This window comes from Cloeon dipterum, chromosome X (genome assembly GCF_949628265.1).
Source record: "Cloeon dipterum chromosome X, ieCloDipt1.1, whole genome shotgun sequence".
Lineage (NCBI taxonomy): Eukaryota > Metazoa > Arthropoda > Insecta > Ephemeroptera > Baetidae > Cloeon > Cloeon dipterum.
In genome coordinates, this window is record NC_088790.1 from 10732575 (window position 1) to 10753332 (window position 20758).

The 20758-nt window shown below is 38.4% G+C and overlaps 4 protein-coding genes across 5 annotated transcripts; all 4 read right to left on the minus strand.

Annotated features, from left to right (window-relative positions):
* Positions 1–886: 886 nt before the first annotated feature.
* On the minus strand, positions 887–9469 carry Sara (Smad anchor for receptor activation). 2 transcript variants are annotated; one of them, XM_065493405.1, is made up of 13 exons: positions 9093–9469; positions 8309–8923; positions 8167–8255; positions 8058–8115; positions 7682–7929; positions 6777–7178; positions 5916–6252; positions 3481–3595; positions 3171–3426; positions 2319–2556; positions 2129–2252; positions 1911–2069; positions 887–1177 (listed from the first exon to the last, which is right to left on the minus strand). In XM_065493405.1, the coding sequence occupies exons 1-13, from the start codon at positions 9263–9265 to the stop codon at positions 1022–1024; spliced, it is 2970 nt and encodes a 989-aa protein (XP_065349477.1). In that variant the 5' UTR covers positions 9266–9469; the 3' UTR covers positions 887–1021. The 2 variants fall into 2 exon arrangements, with proteins under 2 accessions (XP_065349477.1, XP_065349476.1); XM_065493404.1 differs by having other exon boundaries at positions 6777–7181.
* A 1160-nt stretch (positions 9470–10629) lies between these two features.
* LOC135945610 (uncharacterized) lies at positions 10630–13140 on the minus strand. The gene is made up of 10 exons (XM_065493406.1): positions 12985–13140; positions 12719–12926; positions 12477–12659; positions 12221–12350; positions 12004–12163; positions 11779–11949; positions 11640–11715; positions 11526–11575; positions 11239–11472; positions 10630–11095 (listed from the first exon to the last, which is right to left on the minus strand). Exons 1-10 carry the CDS (start codon positions 13114–13116, stop codon positions 10814–10816), a joined length of 1626 nt encoding a protein of 541 aa, XP_065349478.1. The 5' UTR covers positions 13117–13140; the 3' UTR covers positions 10630–10813.
* Positions 13141–13573: 433 nt separating this feature from the next.
* On the minus strand, positions 13574–16184 carry LOC135946929 (luciferin 4-monooxygenase-like). The gene is made up of 11 exons (XM_065495421.1): positions 16166–16184; positions 15990–16114; positions 15710–15917; positions 15468–15650; positions 15110–15242; positions 14854–15016; positions 14619–14789; positions 14487–14562; positions 14375–14424; positions 14074–14307; positions 13574–13898 (listed from the first exon to the last, which is right to left on the minus strand). Coding segments are annotated over exons 1-11 (1626 nt in total). The 5' UTR covers positions 16167–16184; the 3' UTR covers positions 13574–13616.
* Positions 16185–17518: 1334 nt separating this feature from the next.
* Positions 17519–20239, minus strand: LOC135946981 (luciferin 4-monooxygenase-like). The gene is made up of 11 exons (XM_065495517.1): positions 20121–20239; positions 19938–20062; positions 19657–19864; positions 19304–19486; positions 19004–19136; positions 18780–18939; positions 18558–18728; positions 18430–18505; positions 18327–18376; positions 18031–18264; positions 17519–17860 (listed from the first exon to the last, which is right to left on the minus strand). Coding segments are annotated over exons 1-11 (1623 nt in total). The 5' UTR covers positions 20122–20239; the 3' UTR covers positions 17519–17578.
* Between the last annotated feature and the right edge of the window lie 519 nt (positions 20240–20758).

The window sequence follows — 20758 nt, forward strand, 5'->3', positions numbered from 1 at the left end:
TGTCGCACACCAAAACTAAAAAATAAAGGAAATCGCATTCAGGGAAGGAAACCAGCTCGTAAAAGACTGGAATGAAAACTTAACAGATTTTTTTATTTGTGTTCTAATCATATCAATACAATAATAAACAAAATATATATAATTATCAGGTAAATTTAAGGTTTTTTAACCTCGGAATACAGCCCTTCCTCGACCACATGGGGTGGAGTCTGGAGAAAAGGCTTTTGTTCTGTTGTAACTAGACATGCTCCTGATCCGCCTGCTGTGCCATACAAACAATTCTCCTCCTCCTGTTCTGCTATTGTCGTCGCAGGGCGAGTGTCTGGCGTTATTACTCCATACATGTAGTTCTCCTCTTGTTCGATTGTTCCCGGTGCCGGAAGGCGGGTTTCGATTTTCGGCTGCTTCGCGTAGCCGTTCTTCTCTGTCCCGACCTTGCCGTACATGGTATTTTCCTCCTGCTCCACTGGGGGTTTCGCACCGATTTGGCCGTACATGTAATTTTCCTCCTCGACGGCCTCTTGCCGAGCGCTTCCCTGCAACTCCATGGGGCGGGTAGCCATCTCCTTCTCTTCCCTTTTCACGCTCAGATGCATTACGATCAGTTGGACGAAGTTCAGTATGTTGAAGAGTGCCGTCACAGCCAGCAAGGCGTAGATAACATACAAATGTTCGAGAAAGTAATGTCCCACTGACCTAATGCTCCCATCCATCTGCTGAGCAAATCCATTGGCTGTCATGCTGAGATTTATCCAGAAATCAACGAAAACGCCTAACGCGCTATTTCCATCCCGCACACTCACTGCTGCTCAGGCGATAAGGAACTGTAGACGTACTTCCGCAGAGCGTTAATAAGGAAAACAGGGACATTAAACAAAATTCACTCTTTTAACTCTAGACACTAGCTTCAAAATATGTTTGTTTATTGAAATATGTATTACAAGCAATAATCACAATTGATCAGGGAGGAGTAAACAACATGTCTCAAGAGATTGGCCACAAAAGAATAAAATTTGTCTGATCAATGCCTCATCACACTGAAGACCAGCTCGAGCACGGTCGAGCCTTCGACCACCTGCGAAGCTGCCTGATGGATCACCGGTACTAGTTCGTCGTCCAGACTCTGCATGTAGATAGGGGGCAGCTTCTCACCGCCGCTACCAGCCTCAAAGCCAACCTAAACAAGAATCAAGTTGCAGAGTTAGGGGCTGTTTTAGTTCTTTGACATGTTTGAAAAATATACACCTATACCAAACACTAATGGATTTTTTACAGCAAACTCTATTTAATTCTTTAAATTCAGTTATGAAAAGGTTTGCTATGACATAAATTAAAATGTAGAAACTTTGAAAATAATCAGCTATCGTTCAACGCTCCATTAATTGTATTCATTGTAAATTTTTAACTGGTTTAAATGAAGAGCTCTTGTTCAAAACACCAATCGTTTTTCCAAAGGAAACCTTAGGATTCACTGTTTTAATTTTACCTCCTATGAGTAATATATAACATTAGGGAGAAATTAGGGAGAATTTTTTTGATCAATATTGAGTTTACAAGCTCCAAAGGAATTAAATTTAACCCGGGAAATGATTTGCAATCAAATTGTGTGGCCAGTTTTCATTCGATCGTGATTAAATTTCTTGACAAGACAAATCGATTCTTCCAAAAAATCCCTACATTTAATACATTCGCCCGAACATTGCAAAGATTGTTTTCTAATGGCAAAAAATAATATCATTAAATCAACTTTAATAGGAATTAACTTCATGATGACTTGATCTCCAGGGAATAACAAAATTATGAATTGATTGTCCGGCTATTAACACCCACAAAGTGTAATTCGTAGGAGAAAACCACTAGTTTTTCCAAAGTCTATTGATGTTTGAAATTAAGTAACAAAAGTTAAGCACCTGCTCAGGATGAAGAGTGATGCGGACAGCCAGAATTAATAGTCCAGCTGCAGCAAGCATGTCAAGAAGGGGCACAAGGGCCACACAAAAGGCACGAGCAACGTTGCTAGACACACGACTAATGTCTAAGTCTCCTCTAGCTGCGCCCACATCCTCACTCTATTGAGAGCATAATAAAATGAATTATTTAGAGATATTTTGCAGTCAAAGATACTTACAACTTTAAGAAGAAAAACTTCAGTCCAACGGATAAAACACCTTTCCCCTCGGTAATCAGTTCCATTGTGCACCCGAATCGAAGGCACACCCTCTAGTTTTGTTCCATCAACCTGACTACTAACACTGCAAAAAGAGAACGTAACAATCAGATTTCCTCTGAGTAGGGGTGCAAGTGGAGAATAAACTAACCCAACATTGAAATAACGATCCTCCTTCACCCACTGAATGTTAATTGTTTCCGTTTCAGCGCCTGACGGTCCGCAAGCGATTGTAAAGTCCTTCATCTCCTTCAAAGAATTGCACAGGGTCTGCATTGTGTCAGGCAGTACCTGAACCATCAACCCATCCTCGACAATGGATGATTTGGCTGATAATCCGGCAGTGCTTTTCAGAGCTCCATTGAAAACGATGAAACTCGCTCCAGTGGCTGCAAAAACAGATTTAAATTCACAAATTACTCGAAATGTTCCAAACAAGGCATTTTCAATGTAATAGGATTGTATGTAGATACGATTGTATAAACTCCCTTTGAAAATTTTGGTTCTGATTTGACATAAACATATATATGTAAAAAAGATAATTTTATAGGATAAAATCTTTAGTTTTAGACAGGAACAGCTGAAGAAAATACTTAGTTTTTTCCGTTTTTTCGTAAAAATATTACTTTTACTAACCATTTTATTTTTTAACTTACGGAATGATGAAATATTGTATTTATTTTTTGGTTAGTATGCAAAATCAAAATATTAGATTAGTTTTTTGAAGCAAATTCAGTTTTTTTAAACAAATTTGCAGAAATTAGAACAAAGTTGGCAATTTTTTTGGTACATAAAATTTTTTCTTTGAACAAAATTGCGATTTAGTCAAATCTGAAATGTTTAGCATTTTTTGAGAACCTTAAACCGCTAAATTTATAAATAAAAAACCATCTACTGAACTTGGTTCTCAACACAAATTAATCCAATAGAACGTTATTTATTTGTCAAAAAGAAAATCCTGGTATTAGAAGAGTAATTATCAAAAGACAAGAGGGCTTCTTACTTTTGCGTGCCGTGTTCTGGATGCTGATCGCCTTAGAGGTGTAGGTCTCGTCCTCACCCTGCACGCACACCAAATGCGAGTCGGCATCTCGGCTGAAGGAGGCACCCAGGGCCAGTACGTGGTCAGCGGCGTTGCTAAGCACCCTGGCCACTTGGTCGTAACGGTTGCGGGGAATGAGCAAGGATGTCTTTTTGTCCTCCATGTGAATCACAAGGCCTTGAATGCACGGCAGCGTGTATGTAAAATTGCGAAAATCCTGCGGAGAAGACCGGTCAGGCGCAATGTGGATTTGACTTTGTGGAATATTCACAGCTAAAAGATCTAAAATGGTTTGGCCAACTTCACAGAAAACAGGCTGTCGCTCTCTCAAACTGAACAGTGGACAGGGGTAGTAACGGAATTCATAGCCCAGACGGAGGACAAGTCTGAAAAATTACATTTGCAGGAGATTAATTTACTGAATATATTATAATATATATTTTTTGGAATCCTCATCACACTTAAAAGAAGGAAATGACAAAAATCCTTTTATTTATTTTTAAGTTAATCTTTCCTTTTTCAATATTGAAGTAAAAGAGGAGAAAAGAGACTTGTAGTTTCTAAAAATTAAGGGTAAACACTATCAACAAGAGCAAAAATGATTCAAAATGAGCAGCACTTGATTGCTAAGGGAAGGATCTAAATCAAGTGACACCCCCCTTGGCAAGTGGTCTTCAGATTTTGATAAAATTCGGTGGAGATGTTGCCCTAGGGGACCTAAGTTGAACCCTAAAATATTAAGTGAAAATTCCAAAAATTGCCCATTTTACAGGGGTTCAAAATTTGAGATTTTTGAAAAAGGTGATGTTTTCGGCGATTTGTAACTTTGACTCTGTTTGTGGTAAACACAAAAATTTGGTATCCAAAATAATCTACGTTTAATGCCAAACAACTTCCCCACGACAACCAACTTCGTAGGTCAAAGGTCAAGGTCACTAAATTCGGGTCAAATTTTTCAAAAAAATCCCACATACCCTAGTACATAAAATTTTGAAAATTCAAAATAGCCAAAATGTGCCTCATATTCATGGTAACAACATATAAAAAATTGGCGAGACTTATTTTTTTCTTTTTCGAGATATTTTGAATTGAGTGTTAAAAACCGGTGTTTTCCGGGTCTTCTGATCATAAATAAAAACACGTTTTCCGCTTTATCTCAGCTTCTATGGGTCCGATTTAGAAAAACCGCAAACCATTTGATACGTAATGACCTCCCCTAGGTAATGCAAGGGACCATAAGGGTGCCCACCCCCTTCGAACCCTTAACCACCCCCTGGAAATCCGAAAAAAAATTTATATAAATATTTACTCTCTAACTCGATTAATTAAGCAAAATACTAATCAAACATGTTTCAAAATAAATAAAATATAAAACATTTTCATTTACTTTGTAGAAAAATAACTTTAAAAGAGTAAAATTGCTAATAATAGAATAATTCATGTTTATTTTAAATATATATTTATTTTTGGTTTTTGTGTATTTAAAATAGCTGATTTTTTATTTTTTTAAAGAATTTTAAAACATATTTTATATTTTACAGTGTTTCTTTATAAATATAAAGAAATGCAACCAATACCAATAATTTGTTAAACACACAATTTTCACCAAATGCTTGTGGTTTAACAAATATTAATGGTTGCATTTATTTATAATAATAAAAGAACACTCTAGAATATAAAATACATTTTAAGATTCTTTAAAAAAATAAAAAATCAGCTATTTTGAATAAACAAAAACCAAAAATAAATATATATTTAAAATAAACATGAATTATTCTATTATTAGCAATTTTACTTTTTTAAAGTTATTTTTCTACAAAGTAAATGAAAATGTTTTATATTTTATTTATTTTGAAACATGTTTGATTAGTATTTTGCTTAATTAATCGAGTTAGAGAGTAAATATTTATATAAATTTTTTTTCGGATTTCCAGGGGGTGGTTAAGGGTTCGAAGGGGGTGGGCACCCTTATGGTCCCTTGCATTACCTAGGGGAGGTCATTACGTATCAAATGGTTTGCGGTTTTTCTAAATCGGACCCATAGAAGCTGAGATAAAGCGGAAAACGTGTTTTTATTTATGATCAGAAGACCCGGAAAACACCGGTTTTTAACACTCAATTCAAAATATCTCGAAAAAGAAAAAAATAAGTCTCGCCAATTTTTTATATGTTGTTACCATGAATATGAGGCACATTTTGGCTATTTTGAATTTTCAAAATTTTATGTACTAGGGTATGTGGGATTTTTTTGAAAAATTTGACCCGAATTTAGTGACCTTGACCTTTGACCTACGAAGTTGGTTGTCGTGGGGAAGTTGTTTGGCATTAAACGTAGATTATTTTGGATACCAAATTTTTGTGTTTACCACAAACAGAGTCAAAGTTACAAATCGCCGAAAACATCACCTTTTTCAAAAATCTCAAATTTTGAACCCCTGTAAAATGGGCAATTTTTGGAATTTTCACTTAATATTTTAGGGTTCAACTTAAGTTCCCTAGGGCAACATCTCCACCGAATTTTATCAAAATCTGAAGACCACTTGCCAAGGGGGGTGTCACTTGATTTAGATCCTTCCTAAGATAATGTTGATAATCAGTAATAAAATTTATTCATTTTTCCAGACACTCTTTAATAAAATTAAAATCAACCGTAAGCGTTTGAGCATTAAAGAGCATAAGAAAATATTCCAGAATTGAAATACACACCTGAGGGGGAAAAGCCTGGCCCACGGCACCTCCCATTTCTGCAAGAGCAGAGCGACAAGGAAGGGCGGCGGCGGTAGGATGAGTCTCTGCAGGCACTGCGTAGTGGGTCTGATATAAAGGAAGCCACCCAGCTGCCCAGACAGGGTCGAGTGGCCCATCTCGGTCACCGTGTTGCCACGACTAGCTTCGGAGTGGACGCGCAGGATGTGCGCGAAAATGTCCCTGGGCAGGCGGTCGTCAGGCCGGGCTTCCAAAATGAAGACCATTTCGTCCTGGCCCTCGCAGCGAAGCCCTCTTGTCGTCAGACACCACACAGTCCGGTGGACACAACAATTTACTGCGAAAATGAAGAAAAAAATGAATAATTAGATCTAAAAGGATGTTGTTTCTGCGATTAAAATTTATAAGATTTCGTAAATTTTTAGGTAAAATAACTAATAGTCAAAATAAAATGATTTATTATTTTTTTTAGATTTGATTAAAGCTGAGCAAATATTTCTGGCATAAAATTATATAAAGCATTTTATAATTTCTGATGAAGCCCTCATGTTTGGCTGCTTTAGACTACAAGATTAATTTATAGAAACTAAAAGCAAGTAACAGCAGCGATTTTATAATTTAAAAGGGAGAATAAATCAGGTCAACTGCATTTTATCCTTTTTCAACAATTAATTAATAACTACAACCACTTTGGGACTTGACCGAGTAATAATGCTTCAAAAAATTAATTTAATTTAAATCAATGATTAAAATGTTTCAGACATTAAAAACGAATAAAAATGGCAATACTTGACATCAAATAAAAAACCGCCTCTGTCTACGATCAAATCGGAAGCAATAAAAAATGTCGAAACAACTCACAATTGACAATTTTCACTAAGACAAAGAGATTCTTCCCAAGTGCAAAGACAACCGGCGGCTCTGTCTCATTGCGGATGGCGTCTAGCACTTTCTCCTCCTCGAAACTTGAGTCTGAAAGGAGCGTGTAGGACGCGAGGTCAGGGGGCACAAGGGCCTCGGCACCTCGCTTCTCTGGAGACGTTCGGTTTGTCCTTTCACCGCCCGGACGCACTCCGTCACTGAAGACGACCTGCTTGGGCTCGCCGCGCGGCTTGTTCCGGTCCTTCAGCACGCCAACCGGCACCATGACCGACGGCGGCCGCTGGTTGGCCGACACTTGCTGCAGGGGTGACACTGTTGAGCAGTACTCCATTGGGTTGTTGGGATTTGGGGAGCGCGTTGTCGGAGACTCCTCATCCTCGGCTGCTAACAAGTAACATAATATTAAATTGTTTCATCACATCGATTGTTCACATGTTAGAGGGTTCTACTCAATCAAAATTATCAGAACTTTATAATGGTGATTATAAAAGTACTTAACACATGCTTTTTAAATGACAATCTACCAATACAAAACCAATTAGAGGCTAAATAATCAGGGTAAATGTCTAAATCAACGTAGTAATGCCATTAGAATCATAATCACGTTAACTTACAATATCTTTCTCGTGATAGGAAATATACGTATAATCTTGTTCTGTAAAGAGCTAAAACACGTGTATATGTTTTCTCATATTTGACACACTTACACTTGATAGCTGACAAAAATCGAAATGCACCAATAATTTTAGTCAGTAATTCAAACAAGCTAATGTGCAAGGCATTAAAATATAAACATCAAATTCTTTTGACAATATCCAGGCTAAATAGAGCAAATTTTGTGTATATGCAACGCACCATGAACAAATAATGCATATTTTATTTACCTGCTTTTAGGATTGGATAACAGCTCTGACACACTCGGGCTTCGCTGTTGTCCAGGTACTTAAGTTTCGCTTTACTGTTGCAGCATCTCGAACACAACACCTTGCCGCACGCTCTGCAGTGATGTCTGCGCTTAATCATGGTGAATTTTGCCTCGCAGTGCATGCATGCTGGGGCCTCAGAGTCAGGGATCCAGTACGGCGCCATCTGACCCAGTGTCTGCAATAACGACGGCCGCGGCGAACTGGAACTGAAAATAAACAAAAACACAGCTTTCTGTATTGCATGACAAGAAATTTAATTCTTATCTAGAAAAGACATGTTAACAGTTATTTTTTTTAATATAAAATTCTTATCATATTTTATAAAAATTGTTACCCTGGACTATTTGGTGGGCTGGGGTATGCACTTGTTCCTGGCGTGTTCCCAGGTGGTCCTGCAAGCGAAATTATTACTTCCAATTCAATTTGTCACCGCAAAAAATTACCAACTGTCACTAAACGTTGCTGTCCATCATCCTCATTCAGCTGCAGCGACTGTGGTCTGACTGCAGAGCCTCTCCTTTCATCATTTCCACTGAAAATAGACGGAGTCAGACCAGCTGAGAGGGACACGTAACTTTAAACAACCTTGCGTCATCAGGCTCAAGAACCTCTCTTTGCACAAATGCCGGGCTCTGATCGCTGCTGCCAGTTTCAGTCTCCATATCCTCAGAAGTGGCTTCCAGTTCCTCCTCCGCTGCCACCACGGTCGCCTCCTCCACTGGTTCATTTCTCTCCTCAATAAGGGTCTGCGGCACCTCCTCAGCCTGGGGAGTTGCAACGTCAGAATGGTCCAGGTCCTCCAGCATCTCGTCTAGTTCTGCATCAGTTATGTGGACAGGAGCACTGAAGGAGACGACCTGTGGAGGCTCCTCCTGAACGGTGATCACTTCCTCGGTGGCTGGTTCTTCAGCTACCAGCTGAATCACCTCTTCTGTGACGACTGGCGTTGGTACCTCTTCAGGAAGGACAAGAGCAGCGGGAGGCGGCGGCTCTGCTAGGATGACAAGTGGCTCTGGAGCAGCTTCAACTTGAGGTGGAGGCTCTGTAGCTGCCAGAGGTATTTCAGAAAGGGTCTCGTCCGTGGACAAGGAAGATGTCGAAGACTCGTCATTTGGATCGAGAGATTCAATTGTATTGATTTCCCTCGGCTCCTCTTTTGGGCCGTCGTCTTTGCATACGTCAGGAAGGCCGCCGACACCACTGAAACATATTTTTCAATGCATGATTAATGCTAAACCTTAGCATCCTAGCGGTAAATTTGATAATTTAATTAACAAACAACGTCGACTGTGATAAGTGGGCGTGTTTTATTTATGTACATAATTATTTGTGATGATAGCCTATTTAAAAGTACATAATATGAACGCACCCTTCCATCGGTGCGATGAGGTCGGGTTTTCTGTCCTGGTCATCGAATGGGCGTTCTACACGGGCCTCAGGGAGGACCTTCCTGTCCTGCTCGATGATGCACTCCTCCTGACCCTCTTCGGTGCCCTCGAAATCGTCCAGAACTTTGTCCAGGTCCACGGTGAATTTCTCCATGATGCGGATTCCTGCCACTATTATTCCTTCACTGAACCATCGCAGACACTTCAGAATATCGGGACAGCAAAGTGTCCAGCTGTCCGCTCGTGAATGCGCGTCTCAGCTAAGAAGTGCGACGGAAAATACGGAAATCGGAGAACAAAACGTCACTTTCGGTCCATTCAACGCCTCCCGACCGTCTTTTGTTTATTCGTATCGCCGATTTTGTTGCTGCTGCCCGTCAGACGGCTGAAGGCGGGAAACCTCCACCATCCCCATCCTCTAAACAGTGATTGAGGCTTGAGCGCCTCGAATCTCGAATTCTCTGTTCTGATATGTCAAGATTATTGTTAAGGAAAGGGAGAGAAAGAAGAAAAAAGTAAATTAACCAATCAAAAGTTTCTTCAGTTCTAGATAATTCCGTAAATTTCCAGCCGCTCTTTAAAAGATCTCTGTCATCATTTCTCCAAGTTTAATAGTGTCTCATCTAACCAATTAAATCTCGTCTTCCCAAATCCACATCCCCCATTCCGCAAGGTTATATGTTTCCAGTCAGCTGACGTCTTGCATAACATAAGAATTCATTTTTGTGAACTCTTTTGTCTCTTGTGTGTTTGTTGCTTCGTTGTGTTGTTTAGTGTTAAAGTATCTTCAAGTTTTGTGGAGATGAAGAGCGAAGAGCACCTTGTTATTTTAAGTATTTACGAACTAACTGTAAAGTTGATTAGTGTGCTACGCGTGAGTGTTTAGTGGATATTTTTTACTGTGTTAGCTACATAATTTGACTTGTATCAAGATAGCCGAAGATATCTTTATGTACCATCTCTTCACATCAGAACAACAGCTTCCCTGGATTCCTATGTAGGTATTATAATGAAAAACATTATTTTTATTATGTATTATAAAATAACAATTTTTGTTAAAAAAAATTATTGCACTTAAATTATTTTTTAATTTTTTTCTGTAGATCATATAATATTTGTATACATTTTCATGCCACTCAAATGACGTGTATCTAAATTGAAATACAATATATACAAACATACTCTTAGTGAGGTGTGAGGTCCTAAATTAATTGCCTACAAACAATAAATATAATTAATATTAATTAATTATTTTTCAGGAGATGCTAGATTTTGAGGAAAACTCCCGTTGGAAAGGTAGGAAAAATAATTTCTTTTTCTCGAGTCATTAAATTAACTGGCCTTGAAACAGCGCTCCTTTATTGGATTAACAGTTTAACAATTAACATTAACAACTATTATTTGATTAGTGAAGGGTTAGGGTTTACTGTTTGGAAATAGGAGAACCGTTGATCTGCGTTGATCTTGACAAGCTACCTCAGGATTAAACTCTGGTATAACTTAAATTAAGTTAAGAGTAATAAAGTTCAAATACGTCCAATAATTTATTTGCCCTTTTCTCTCCCGACAGATAAAGTTAATCAAATAATAGTTTATTATACAGGGAAAAATAAAAATCACTGGAATAATAGGCTTTTGTTTAAGTAAGCCAACTAAACAATTCAAGTCTTAAAAACATTTTTTTTGATAGAAAAAGGAAACATTACTTTTCGTCGATAGCCATCCTCTTTAGTTCGGCCCTGTCCAGTTTTCCAGCCCGTCCGATCGGCAATTTTTGCACAAATCCGACTCCACCGTGAAGATGCTTGTAACTTGGGAGTCTTTGCGCCACAAAGTCGATCAAATCCCTATCTGAAACCTCGCCATTCTTGACGACATACGCCCTGGCCAGGTTTGTGCTCTCAGGGTGCGGCACCCCCACTACGCCGGCCTCGACAACTTTTTCGTGTTTTTGCAACACTGACTCGATTTCGGTGGGGGAGACCTGCAAAATTAATTTACCTTAAATTGATACGTCATGTTCTTAAAGCCAATGAATGTAGCTCAGTGTCTTGCAATAACACCAAAATTTATAAAATATTAAAATTAGGGCATCAGACAAAAATTAAAAATAGAAAAAGGACTCACAAAATACATAAAATATTTGAAAACGAAGCTCAGTCTCTCAGTGATGTACAAATTTCCCTCCTCATCAAAAAATCCCACGTCCCCAGTACTGAGCCACCCTTCCGAGTCGATGTTGGGCGTGATAGGGGTCGGAGAGTCCTTGGACAAGTAGCCTTTCATAGTCATGGGCGACAGTATTTTGACTTCGCCTTTCTTGTTTGGACCAAGACTCTCTCCAGTGGTCAAATCGACAATCTTATCAAATAAAATCTGTTAAAAAATTATTGAAAAACTATTGGCAGCCTCACCATCGCTTGAACAAAAGGCGTTAGTTTTCCAGTCGAAGCCCACCATTCTCCTAGTTATGAATGAAATACAGTATTTTAAAAAATAAATCCTAAGTTATAAAATTTGTTCTTTACCTTCATTTTCCTTAAGTCTAACCTGCGTCTGTTCTTCTGTGCTTGACAGAGTAGTAGACTCGGACATGCCATAAACCTTTGTATAAATTGTACAAAAAATTAAAATTAAATTGGAGAAAGTTAGGTTTTGAAAAATTACCTGTGTTACTCTGATTGCTGGCAATTTCTTGGTCAAAAGTCTCATAGTAGTCGCATCAATTATAGCTCCACCGCACACAAGCAGTTTCAGGAAGCTGAGGTCTACCTTGTCCAATCTTTCATCGCGTGCTAACCAGTTTGCAATAAACGGGTAGATAAGTACAGTGCCTGGCTGATTTTAATTATGTTAAATTTGTTTCCCTTTTATAACATCTAAACCACACACCTTGTACTTGAGAAGGTGGTCCAAAAATTCTTCTCTCGCGAATTTACCGAGATGAACGACCTTGCATCCGTATGCCATTGATCCGGCTGTGATGGTGTAAACGCCGACAGGAAAGTTGTTCATGGGTGTCATGACTGTCTCCCTAAAGAAGTACTTGTGTCTGCAATTAAATAGTCGTCAATATTTTAAATTCGTATGGAGTAAAATTTTGGCAAACTTTGGATTGCAGATAGAGGCGACTGTGGATTTGTAGGTTTGCACTACTCCTTTTGGTAGTCCAGTGCTTCCACTCGTGTTCGCTACATACATCGCACTATTGACGTCGATATCAATCTTTGACGGGAACGCTGATAATTTAAATTTATTACTGGGATGATGCTGTGATAATGGGAAACTTTAATAATTCTAGGAAAGCATGAATAAAGTAAGATGTTTTGAAATTATTTATGATTTTTACGACCAAAATATTATACCAGTTCCGTCATCTTGCATCAAAGTTTCTACCGAGGTTGCTTGTTCGATGGCGCGGTTGCTGAAGATGATCAATTCGATTTTCCAGTCCACCTTTCCAATTGCCTCTCGCACCCGGGGCAGGGTCTCATCGTCGACTAAAGCAAATCTAGCTTTGGTTTCACTAATTTGCCTTGCGAATTCATCTGGAAGATGCAATAAAGATTCAAGGTACAAGCAATTTTAAAGTGCTGCAAATGCTCACCTGCCGATTCCATCTGGAACGATCCCCTGACGGCCCCGCCGAGTCGCCACACAGCTAACTGCACCAAATATAACTTGGCCGATTCAAATGTCACAAAATGCAAAAAGTCGCCCTTTTTGAATCCCATGCGAGTCAAGGCGCTGGCGATTTTCTTAGAAATCGGATCGATGTCACAAAACCTGACTTCCACGCCTGTTATAGAGTCAACCTGCAAAATAGTCCTGCTCGTGTCTTCCACTATAGCTATTATAAAATGTCGAACATACCACCCAGGGTTCGGTTGAATTTTGCTTCTTGTTCTCACACAATTTTTCGTACAAGAAATCGTAAATAGGCACATTTGGAATGTCATCAGGATCGGCAGGGTCGGGAGCAGTAAAAATGTGTTTCACGGACATTGAAAATTATTAATTGGCCGGGTTAAGCAGATTTGAAATTTACTCTTGACAACCGAATCGCCTTTCTGATGAATAGGAATTGTTTGCTGTATTACTGGGTCTTCTGTGTTCTGTGTCAGATAAGATTCACCTATAAATAAACTTCGTTTAACTAGAAGATTAAAGAATTTGATAACGCTGTGTAATTTTTTATGTCAAAAGTCATTGCACTCTGATCTGAGATCTGAGGCTATTATCTTTTATTTGATCAACGCTGAAATAAACGTAAAACAGCGGACTCTTTAAGAACGCATGTTGCGGTTCTGTTTTTTTTCTACATAAATATTTGATAGGATTACAATGGCCAAGACACATTTTATACATAGAATAACCGTGGGAATTATTGCCCAAATGAATTTTAGTAAAATTAAACGCCATTTTCTTTTGTGTAATTTAACTTTATTATCTGTACTAAATATCGTAAAATAAATGACGTCGAATTTCATTGTGCTATTCACCGTCTAATTCATCTCAATAGCTAGTTTTTTGAGCGCCGTTCTATCAATTTTGCTTGTTTTTCCGACTGGCAAGTTCTGTACGAATCGCACTCCGCCATGCAGGTGCTTGTAAACGGGCAGCCTCTCGGCTACAAAGTCACACAACTCTTTCTCTGAGACTTCTCCTTTCTTGACGACGAATGCCCTGGCCAGATTGGTGGTCTCAGGGTTAGGCACCCCCACAACTCCGGCTTCAAGGACCTTATCATGCTGTTGCAAAATAGACTCGATTTCTGATGGAGAAACCTGCGAACGTAGTGAATAATAAAAATCTGAAGCATTGATTTTCAAAATAAGTAACAATATTAAAGCTTCTACACAACGTTCAGCAAGTAAGAAAAATTTTCTCTACGTTTAGGAATATTAAATCTGCACTTAATAAAAATCATGCAAGACCTTACCGAAGTAATTTAAAACTTACAAAATACATGATGTATTTGAAAACGAAGCTAAGTCTTTCGGTGACATACAGATTAGAGTCATTATCAAAAAATCCTGCGTCTCCAGTGCTCAGCCACCCCTCTGAATCGATGTTTGGGCGAAGGGGTATGGGAGAGTCTTTGGATAAGTAGCCCTTCATGACAATGATGGACTTGACTGTGATTTCTCCAATTTGGTAAGGACCTAGTGGCTCTCTTGTGTTTAAATCTACAATCTGACAAATTCATATTTTATTGGAAATGGAACAACAACTGTAACTTATAAAGGCCCTCTATTCATACCTTCGCTCTCACGTAGGGTGTGAGTTTCCCGGCGGAGACGTACTCTTTGCCTATAGTAGTATATGATTGAATTAAATTCCCCTCTTAAACTACATAACAGATAAAAAAATACCTTCAACCATGGAAGTTTTCACGCCTGGCAGGTCTTCTGTGTTTGCAATTGAAAAGCATTCAGTAAGCCCATACAACTAATGGAAAGTGTGAATTATTAACCAGCACTTCATTGAAATTTGTCATTATTTACCTGCTTCACTTCGACGTGAGGCAGCTTCTTTGCCAGTATGTTCATAGTCGTTGGATCTATCATAGCGCCACTGCAAATTATGACCTTTAAGAAGCTGAGGTCCACTTTGTCCAAGTTTTCGTGTCTGGCGAACCAGATTGCGATGAACGGGTACATCACCGCGGTTCCCGGCTTAATTGAGGGAAATTAAAATTTTTCATTCTAGCAATTTAATCAGAATCTTTGAGAATCTCACTTTGTATTTTAGCAGGTGGTCAAAGTACTGCTCCCTTTCGTATTTGCCCAAGTGCACCACTTGGCAACCGTTTGCGATGGAGCCTATCGTCGCCATGTAGACTCCAATAGGAAAGTTGTTCATAGGCGTAATGACAGATTGCTGATCAAAGAAGGGCATGCAACTATCAGCAAGAAAACGGTTAATTTTTAGCATACATGTGTAGGCAGAAATAACATAATGACGTTTTTAATATTCAAACAAAAATGAAACAAACTTTGTTTTGGTTAGGAGCGCAACAGCACATTTGTGAGTTTGAACAACTCCTTTGGGCAATCCAGTGCTTCCACTCGTGTTTGCAACTGCAAATATGTCGTTGTCCGGATCAATGTCCACCTTGACAGGGAAAGCTAAAATTTTGGAAACAAAGTGAAAACAAAATTTAAAAATTGGATCCGATTCAATTTGAGATTTTATTACACGTGTGAAAAAAGAAACAATCAAATGTTTAAATTGTATTCAAAGTTTGGCTCAAAACACCTAATTGAATAATTATCCGGCCATCTCGTCTTTAAAAAATGTCAATTATTGGTACTGACCCGACACGAAATAAAATATTCAAATTCAAAGTTTACCAGTTCCATCATCTTGCATCAAACTGTTGACGGTGACAGCATTCTCAACAGGCCCGTTGGAAAAAACGATTACTGTAACTTTCCAATCCAAATTCGCCACCGCTTCCCTCATCCTTGGCAACGTTTCCTCATCAGCAAGGACAAATCGTGCTTTGCTCTCGCTTATTTGCCTTGCGAACTCCTCTATAATATACGGTAGAATTTAGGCAATAATTGTGAAGGGCCGCTTCACGTAGAATTACCCGCCGACTCGTTTTGAAAGCAACCGCGAACTACTCCTCCGATTCTCCATATCCCAAGCTGGACCAGATAAAGCTGCGCAGTTTCATAAGTTGCGAAGTGCAAGTACTCGCCCTTTTTGAAGCCCAGACGGGTCAGGGCGCTGCCAATTTTCTTTGAGACAGGATCAATGTCGCAAAATTGCACCTCTTTGCCCGTTCTTGAGTCGATCTTTTAATAATTTAAAAATAATTTATTGATTTTGAAATTTAGATTCTCATTTAACTTTGAAAAAATACTTACGACCCACGGCTTGGTGGAACTCTGCATTTTAGTGTTGCATAGTTTTTCGTAAATGTAATCGTAAATCGGTACATTTGGCACTTCATTAGGATTGGCCTTCCTTTGTGATTCGAATATTCGCTCCACTGCGTTAATATTGAGTTAGTATTAATTGCATGCATTCTTTTCAAACCTACTTATCGGCCTTATCGCTCAGATGTCAATCGGCATCAAAATATCAGAGGTGTGTCTTGCCTCTCGACTACTAAAATGAGAACTTGTTTTTCTCTGTTCTACTATATATAAAAAAGATAAGATAAAACGTTGTGACGACGCAATGGTGTTGTATGAACGGTGATATTTCATTTTTACGGCACTGTAAAATGATCATGAATCGCAATTTCGGTGTCACCACAAAGTTTTGTGTATTTCTTTCTAATTAATTCCTCTGTGTCAATCGCTGCTCTTAACTTCTAAATAAGCTAAATTTGTTCCTGATAATTTTGATTGCACATATAAATAACTTTTTTTCCAGTAAAATTTCTTTAAAATCATAAGGTCCTCATAGCCCCTGAACTTCCGATTTCAAAAGATTTTCAGGTTTCACCAATTGTTCAGGTAGAAGAAGCTCTAAAATTTAAATTCGCATTTCTAAAATTTGTACAAGCTCATTAAGAATTAAATATCAATATTCTAATTTAGCGTGCCCTGTGTGGAAAATAGCGCAATTTTGATTGTAATCATTGCGTATCACGTATCTAATTCAGGAAATACCCAACAGGGCAGATTCCACACATTTATCTTGTTCGATGCTTATTCTGTTCCTGCACCAATAAAATGTCTTCAGTAATTCTCGAACCATTTGCTAAATCGCCATAAAACCTAACGGGAAGATATGGTGTGTACTTTGTCATCTATTACGCTGGCTATGCTGAACAATGAATCATCCAACACCTTGCCAATTTATATCTTATCTTAAAGGAGGATTCCGTTTTCAGAGCAAAATTTGCTGAATCCAATATTGTTGGAATTCCCTCTTATCGCGGAAAATTTTGCTGATTAATTTCTCACACATTTGTTAATAGCTTTCAAAACAATAACATTATTGCTACATGCCTTTTAAATTATCCGCCTTGAATATCAATTACAGAATAGATCTGTATGGATAACTACTGTCCGTCCGTTATCTCATTAGCACATATTATTGCCATTATTGGATTCTAAAAAGACGTTTTAACTAAATTGCATTTTTTCCTTTGAGAGAAGAAGATCGTACCAATTTATTTTGGCTGTTCAAAGTTAAAATCCAACTTATTACGAGTACAGTAAGCAGCACACGTGTAATATCAAGATGTTAACGCACGCCAAGGAAGCTGCGTTTAATTTCTTCTATAGCTAATACAAAATTATTCATTTCCTGCCTTTTTTGAAACTATAGTAAAATGGCTTTCTTCTGCTTTTGACAAAAATTTCTTCAATGATTCATTTAATTTTGCAATGAAGAAAAGTAAGTTTTTATTCATTATATTTTTAATTGATGCCAAATGAAACCCATTTGTAACAAAATTTTATTTTATTCATACTCTTAACCAAAATAATGGTAATGAAGATTAATTCAGCTGGATCGCTATTTTCTTGAGCTCCGTTCTATCCAACTTTCCAGTTTTTCCAATTGGCATCTTCTCAACGAATCGCACTCCACCGTGCAGGTGTTTGTAAACGGGCAGCCTCTCGGCTACAAAGTCACACAACTCTTTCTCTGAGACTTCTCCTTTCTTGACGACGAATGCCCTAGCCAGATTGGTGGTCTCAGGGTTAGGCACCCCCACTACTCCGACGTCAAGGACCTTCTCGTGCTGTTGCAAGATAGTCTCGATTTCTGTTGGGGAAACCTGCGGACGGAGTGAACAATAATAATCAAAAATATTGATGTTCTAAATAAGATTATAATAAAGCTTCTACAACGTTCTGCAAATAGAAAATTTTCATCTTCGCGTTTGGAGGTGTATTAAGTCTGAACAAAATAATCGCGCAAGAATTAATTCTTCAATTTTAAACTTACAAAATACATGATGTATTTGAAAACGGAGCTAAGTCTTTCAGTGAGGTACAGGTGTGATTTATCATCAAAAAATCCTGCGTCCCCGGTGCTGAACCACCCCTCCGAGTCGATGTGTGAACGTATGGGAGTGGGAGAGTCTTTGGACAAGTAGCCCTTCATGACAATAACGGACTTGACCGTGATTTCGCCTATTTGATATGGACCCAGCGTCTCTCTTGTGTTTATATCTACAATCTGAAACGTTCGTATTTTGTTAGAATTTGAACCTAAAACTTTTAAATGCGCCTATTTCATACCTTAGCACTCACGTATGGCGTGAGTGTCCCTGGTGAGACATATTCCTTGCCTATTTAAAATTCAATTAATTTCTTTATATTTAATCAGAAATTATGAAGTCACCTCCAACCTCAGCAGTTTTCACACCAACCTCGTCCCCTGTATTTATAATTCCAGGACATTCAGTCATTCCGTACATCTTTAAAAAGGTAAAAATAAATTCCTCCAGTAAAATTTGAAAATAATTATACCTGTTTCACTTTGACGTGAGGCAGTTTCTTCACCAGAAGTGCCATTGTCACCGGGTCAATGATAGCGCCGCCGCAAAGAATGACCTTCAAGAAGCTCAGGTCCAATTGGTCTAAATTTTCGTGTCTGGCAAACCAGGTCGCAACAAACGGGTACATCACCACGGTTCCAGGCTGTAATGAGTGTAATTGAAACACGAGGTAAAATTTTAAATAGAGACTTACTTTGTACTTCACCAAATGGTCAAAATACTGCTCCCTTTCGAATTTGCCCAAGTGCACTACCCGGAGGCCATGCGCGAGTGCGCCTGTCGTCACTGTGAATACTCCTTGAGGGAAGTTGTTCATTGGCGTCATGATAGAGTGATCAAAGAAGGGCATGCAACTATAAAATTAAAGTATATTAGTCATTCATAGGCATAAATTGATCATATAAAATCTAAGCTTACTCCCGTTTAGTAAGAAGTGCTACAGCACATTTGTGCGTTTGAACAACTCCTTTGGGCAATCCAGTGCTTCCGCTTGTGTTTGCAACTGCAAATGTGTCATTGTCTGGATCGATGTCCACTTTGCTGGGGAAAGCTATAAATTTAAGCAAGGATTATAATTCAATTGAACTAATATGGCTGAACGTGAAATTTTAGAGTGTGAACGAATAGTTTTAAATAAAATCTCGAATGTTGCTACTTATTACGTTACTACATTTGAAGCCGTATTTAATTTGTTATTTAAAAAAATAGAGCGTTTACCGCTTCCATCGTCTTGCATCAAACTGTTGACAGTGATAGCATTCTCAACAGGCTCGTTGGAAAAAACAATGATCGTAATTTTCCAGTCCAAACTCGCCACCGCTTCCCTCATCCTTGGCAACGTTTCCTCATCAGCAAGGACAAATCGCGTCTTGCTCTCGCTTATTTGCCTTGCCAACTCCTCTAAAATATTTGCCACAATTTAAACTTCCTTCCAAATGTTGTTCCTACATAATTGTATCATTACTTTATGGATGTGTGCTGATTTGGGGCAGAGTTGCCCTGTCAGCCCATAATAAACTTATATTTTGAAACTAAACAATCCTTCGCTTGAATAAATCTCATAAAATTACCCGCCGATTCTTCTTGAAAGCAGCCACGGACTGCCCCTCCGATCCTCCAAATACCAAGCTGGACCAGATACAGCTGTGCAGTTTCGTACGTTGCGAAGTGCAAGAAATCGCCTTTTTTGAAGCCCAGCCGGGTCAGGGCACTGCCGATTTTCTTTGAGACAGGATCAATTTCGCAAAATCGCACCTCAACACCAGTTCTTGAATCGATCTAAATATGATTTTTTTTTATAATTTTTCAATTCATGTCCTTAGATTTAAGGATATGAAAAAATAACACTTACGATCCAGGGGTCGGTCGAGTTCTCCATTTTTTTGTCGCACAGCTTCTTGTAAATGTAGTCATAAATTGGCACATTTGGAATATCATTAGGATCGGCCTTTCTCGGTGATTCGTAAATTCGCTCCACTGCAACAACATTGTGTTAAAATTCCACTTTCCTACTATGAATTCCTGGGAAACTTACTTTTGTAGTATCAAAAGTTTAATCAACACTCAGCAGGGGTCGCAAATCGTCGCTAGGAGGTGTGTTGAACCTCTTGCCGCTTAATGATTTACTCTTTCTCTGCTGTACTATAAATACGTTGAGATAAGATTTCGTGACGATGATCTTTGATGCTGAACAAACAAATTTCCCATTTAATTACTCATAATGTTAGATCATCGAGCCTAATTTTCACTTTGAACTTGGTGTTTTAAAGATACTTCTGATAAATCGGATAGTTTTAGTTATACACAATTTGATTTTTGATGATCATGCATTATATTGTTATATAAATAACAATTTTTGCTGGGGAAATATCAAGTTAAATATTATAAGTATTCCAAACTCTTTCTTTAACGGTGTGTTATGAAAAGATTAATGATTTACAGGGTTCCGAAAAACCCGGGGGATGGGTTAAACTGGTTAAAACCGGGTTTAACCAGTTCGGCCCAAGACGACTTTGTTTTTTGGTTTCGTCTCATTCACCATAATATGTCACTGTCAGATAATTTTTTCATCGTTTAATTTTTAATATTTTTTAGGTTGTACATATGCTATATGAAATGAAAAACCCAAAAAACCCAGGTTTTACTATCTGGTTTAACCAGGTTTAAACCGGC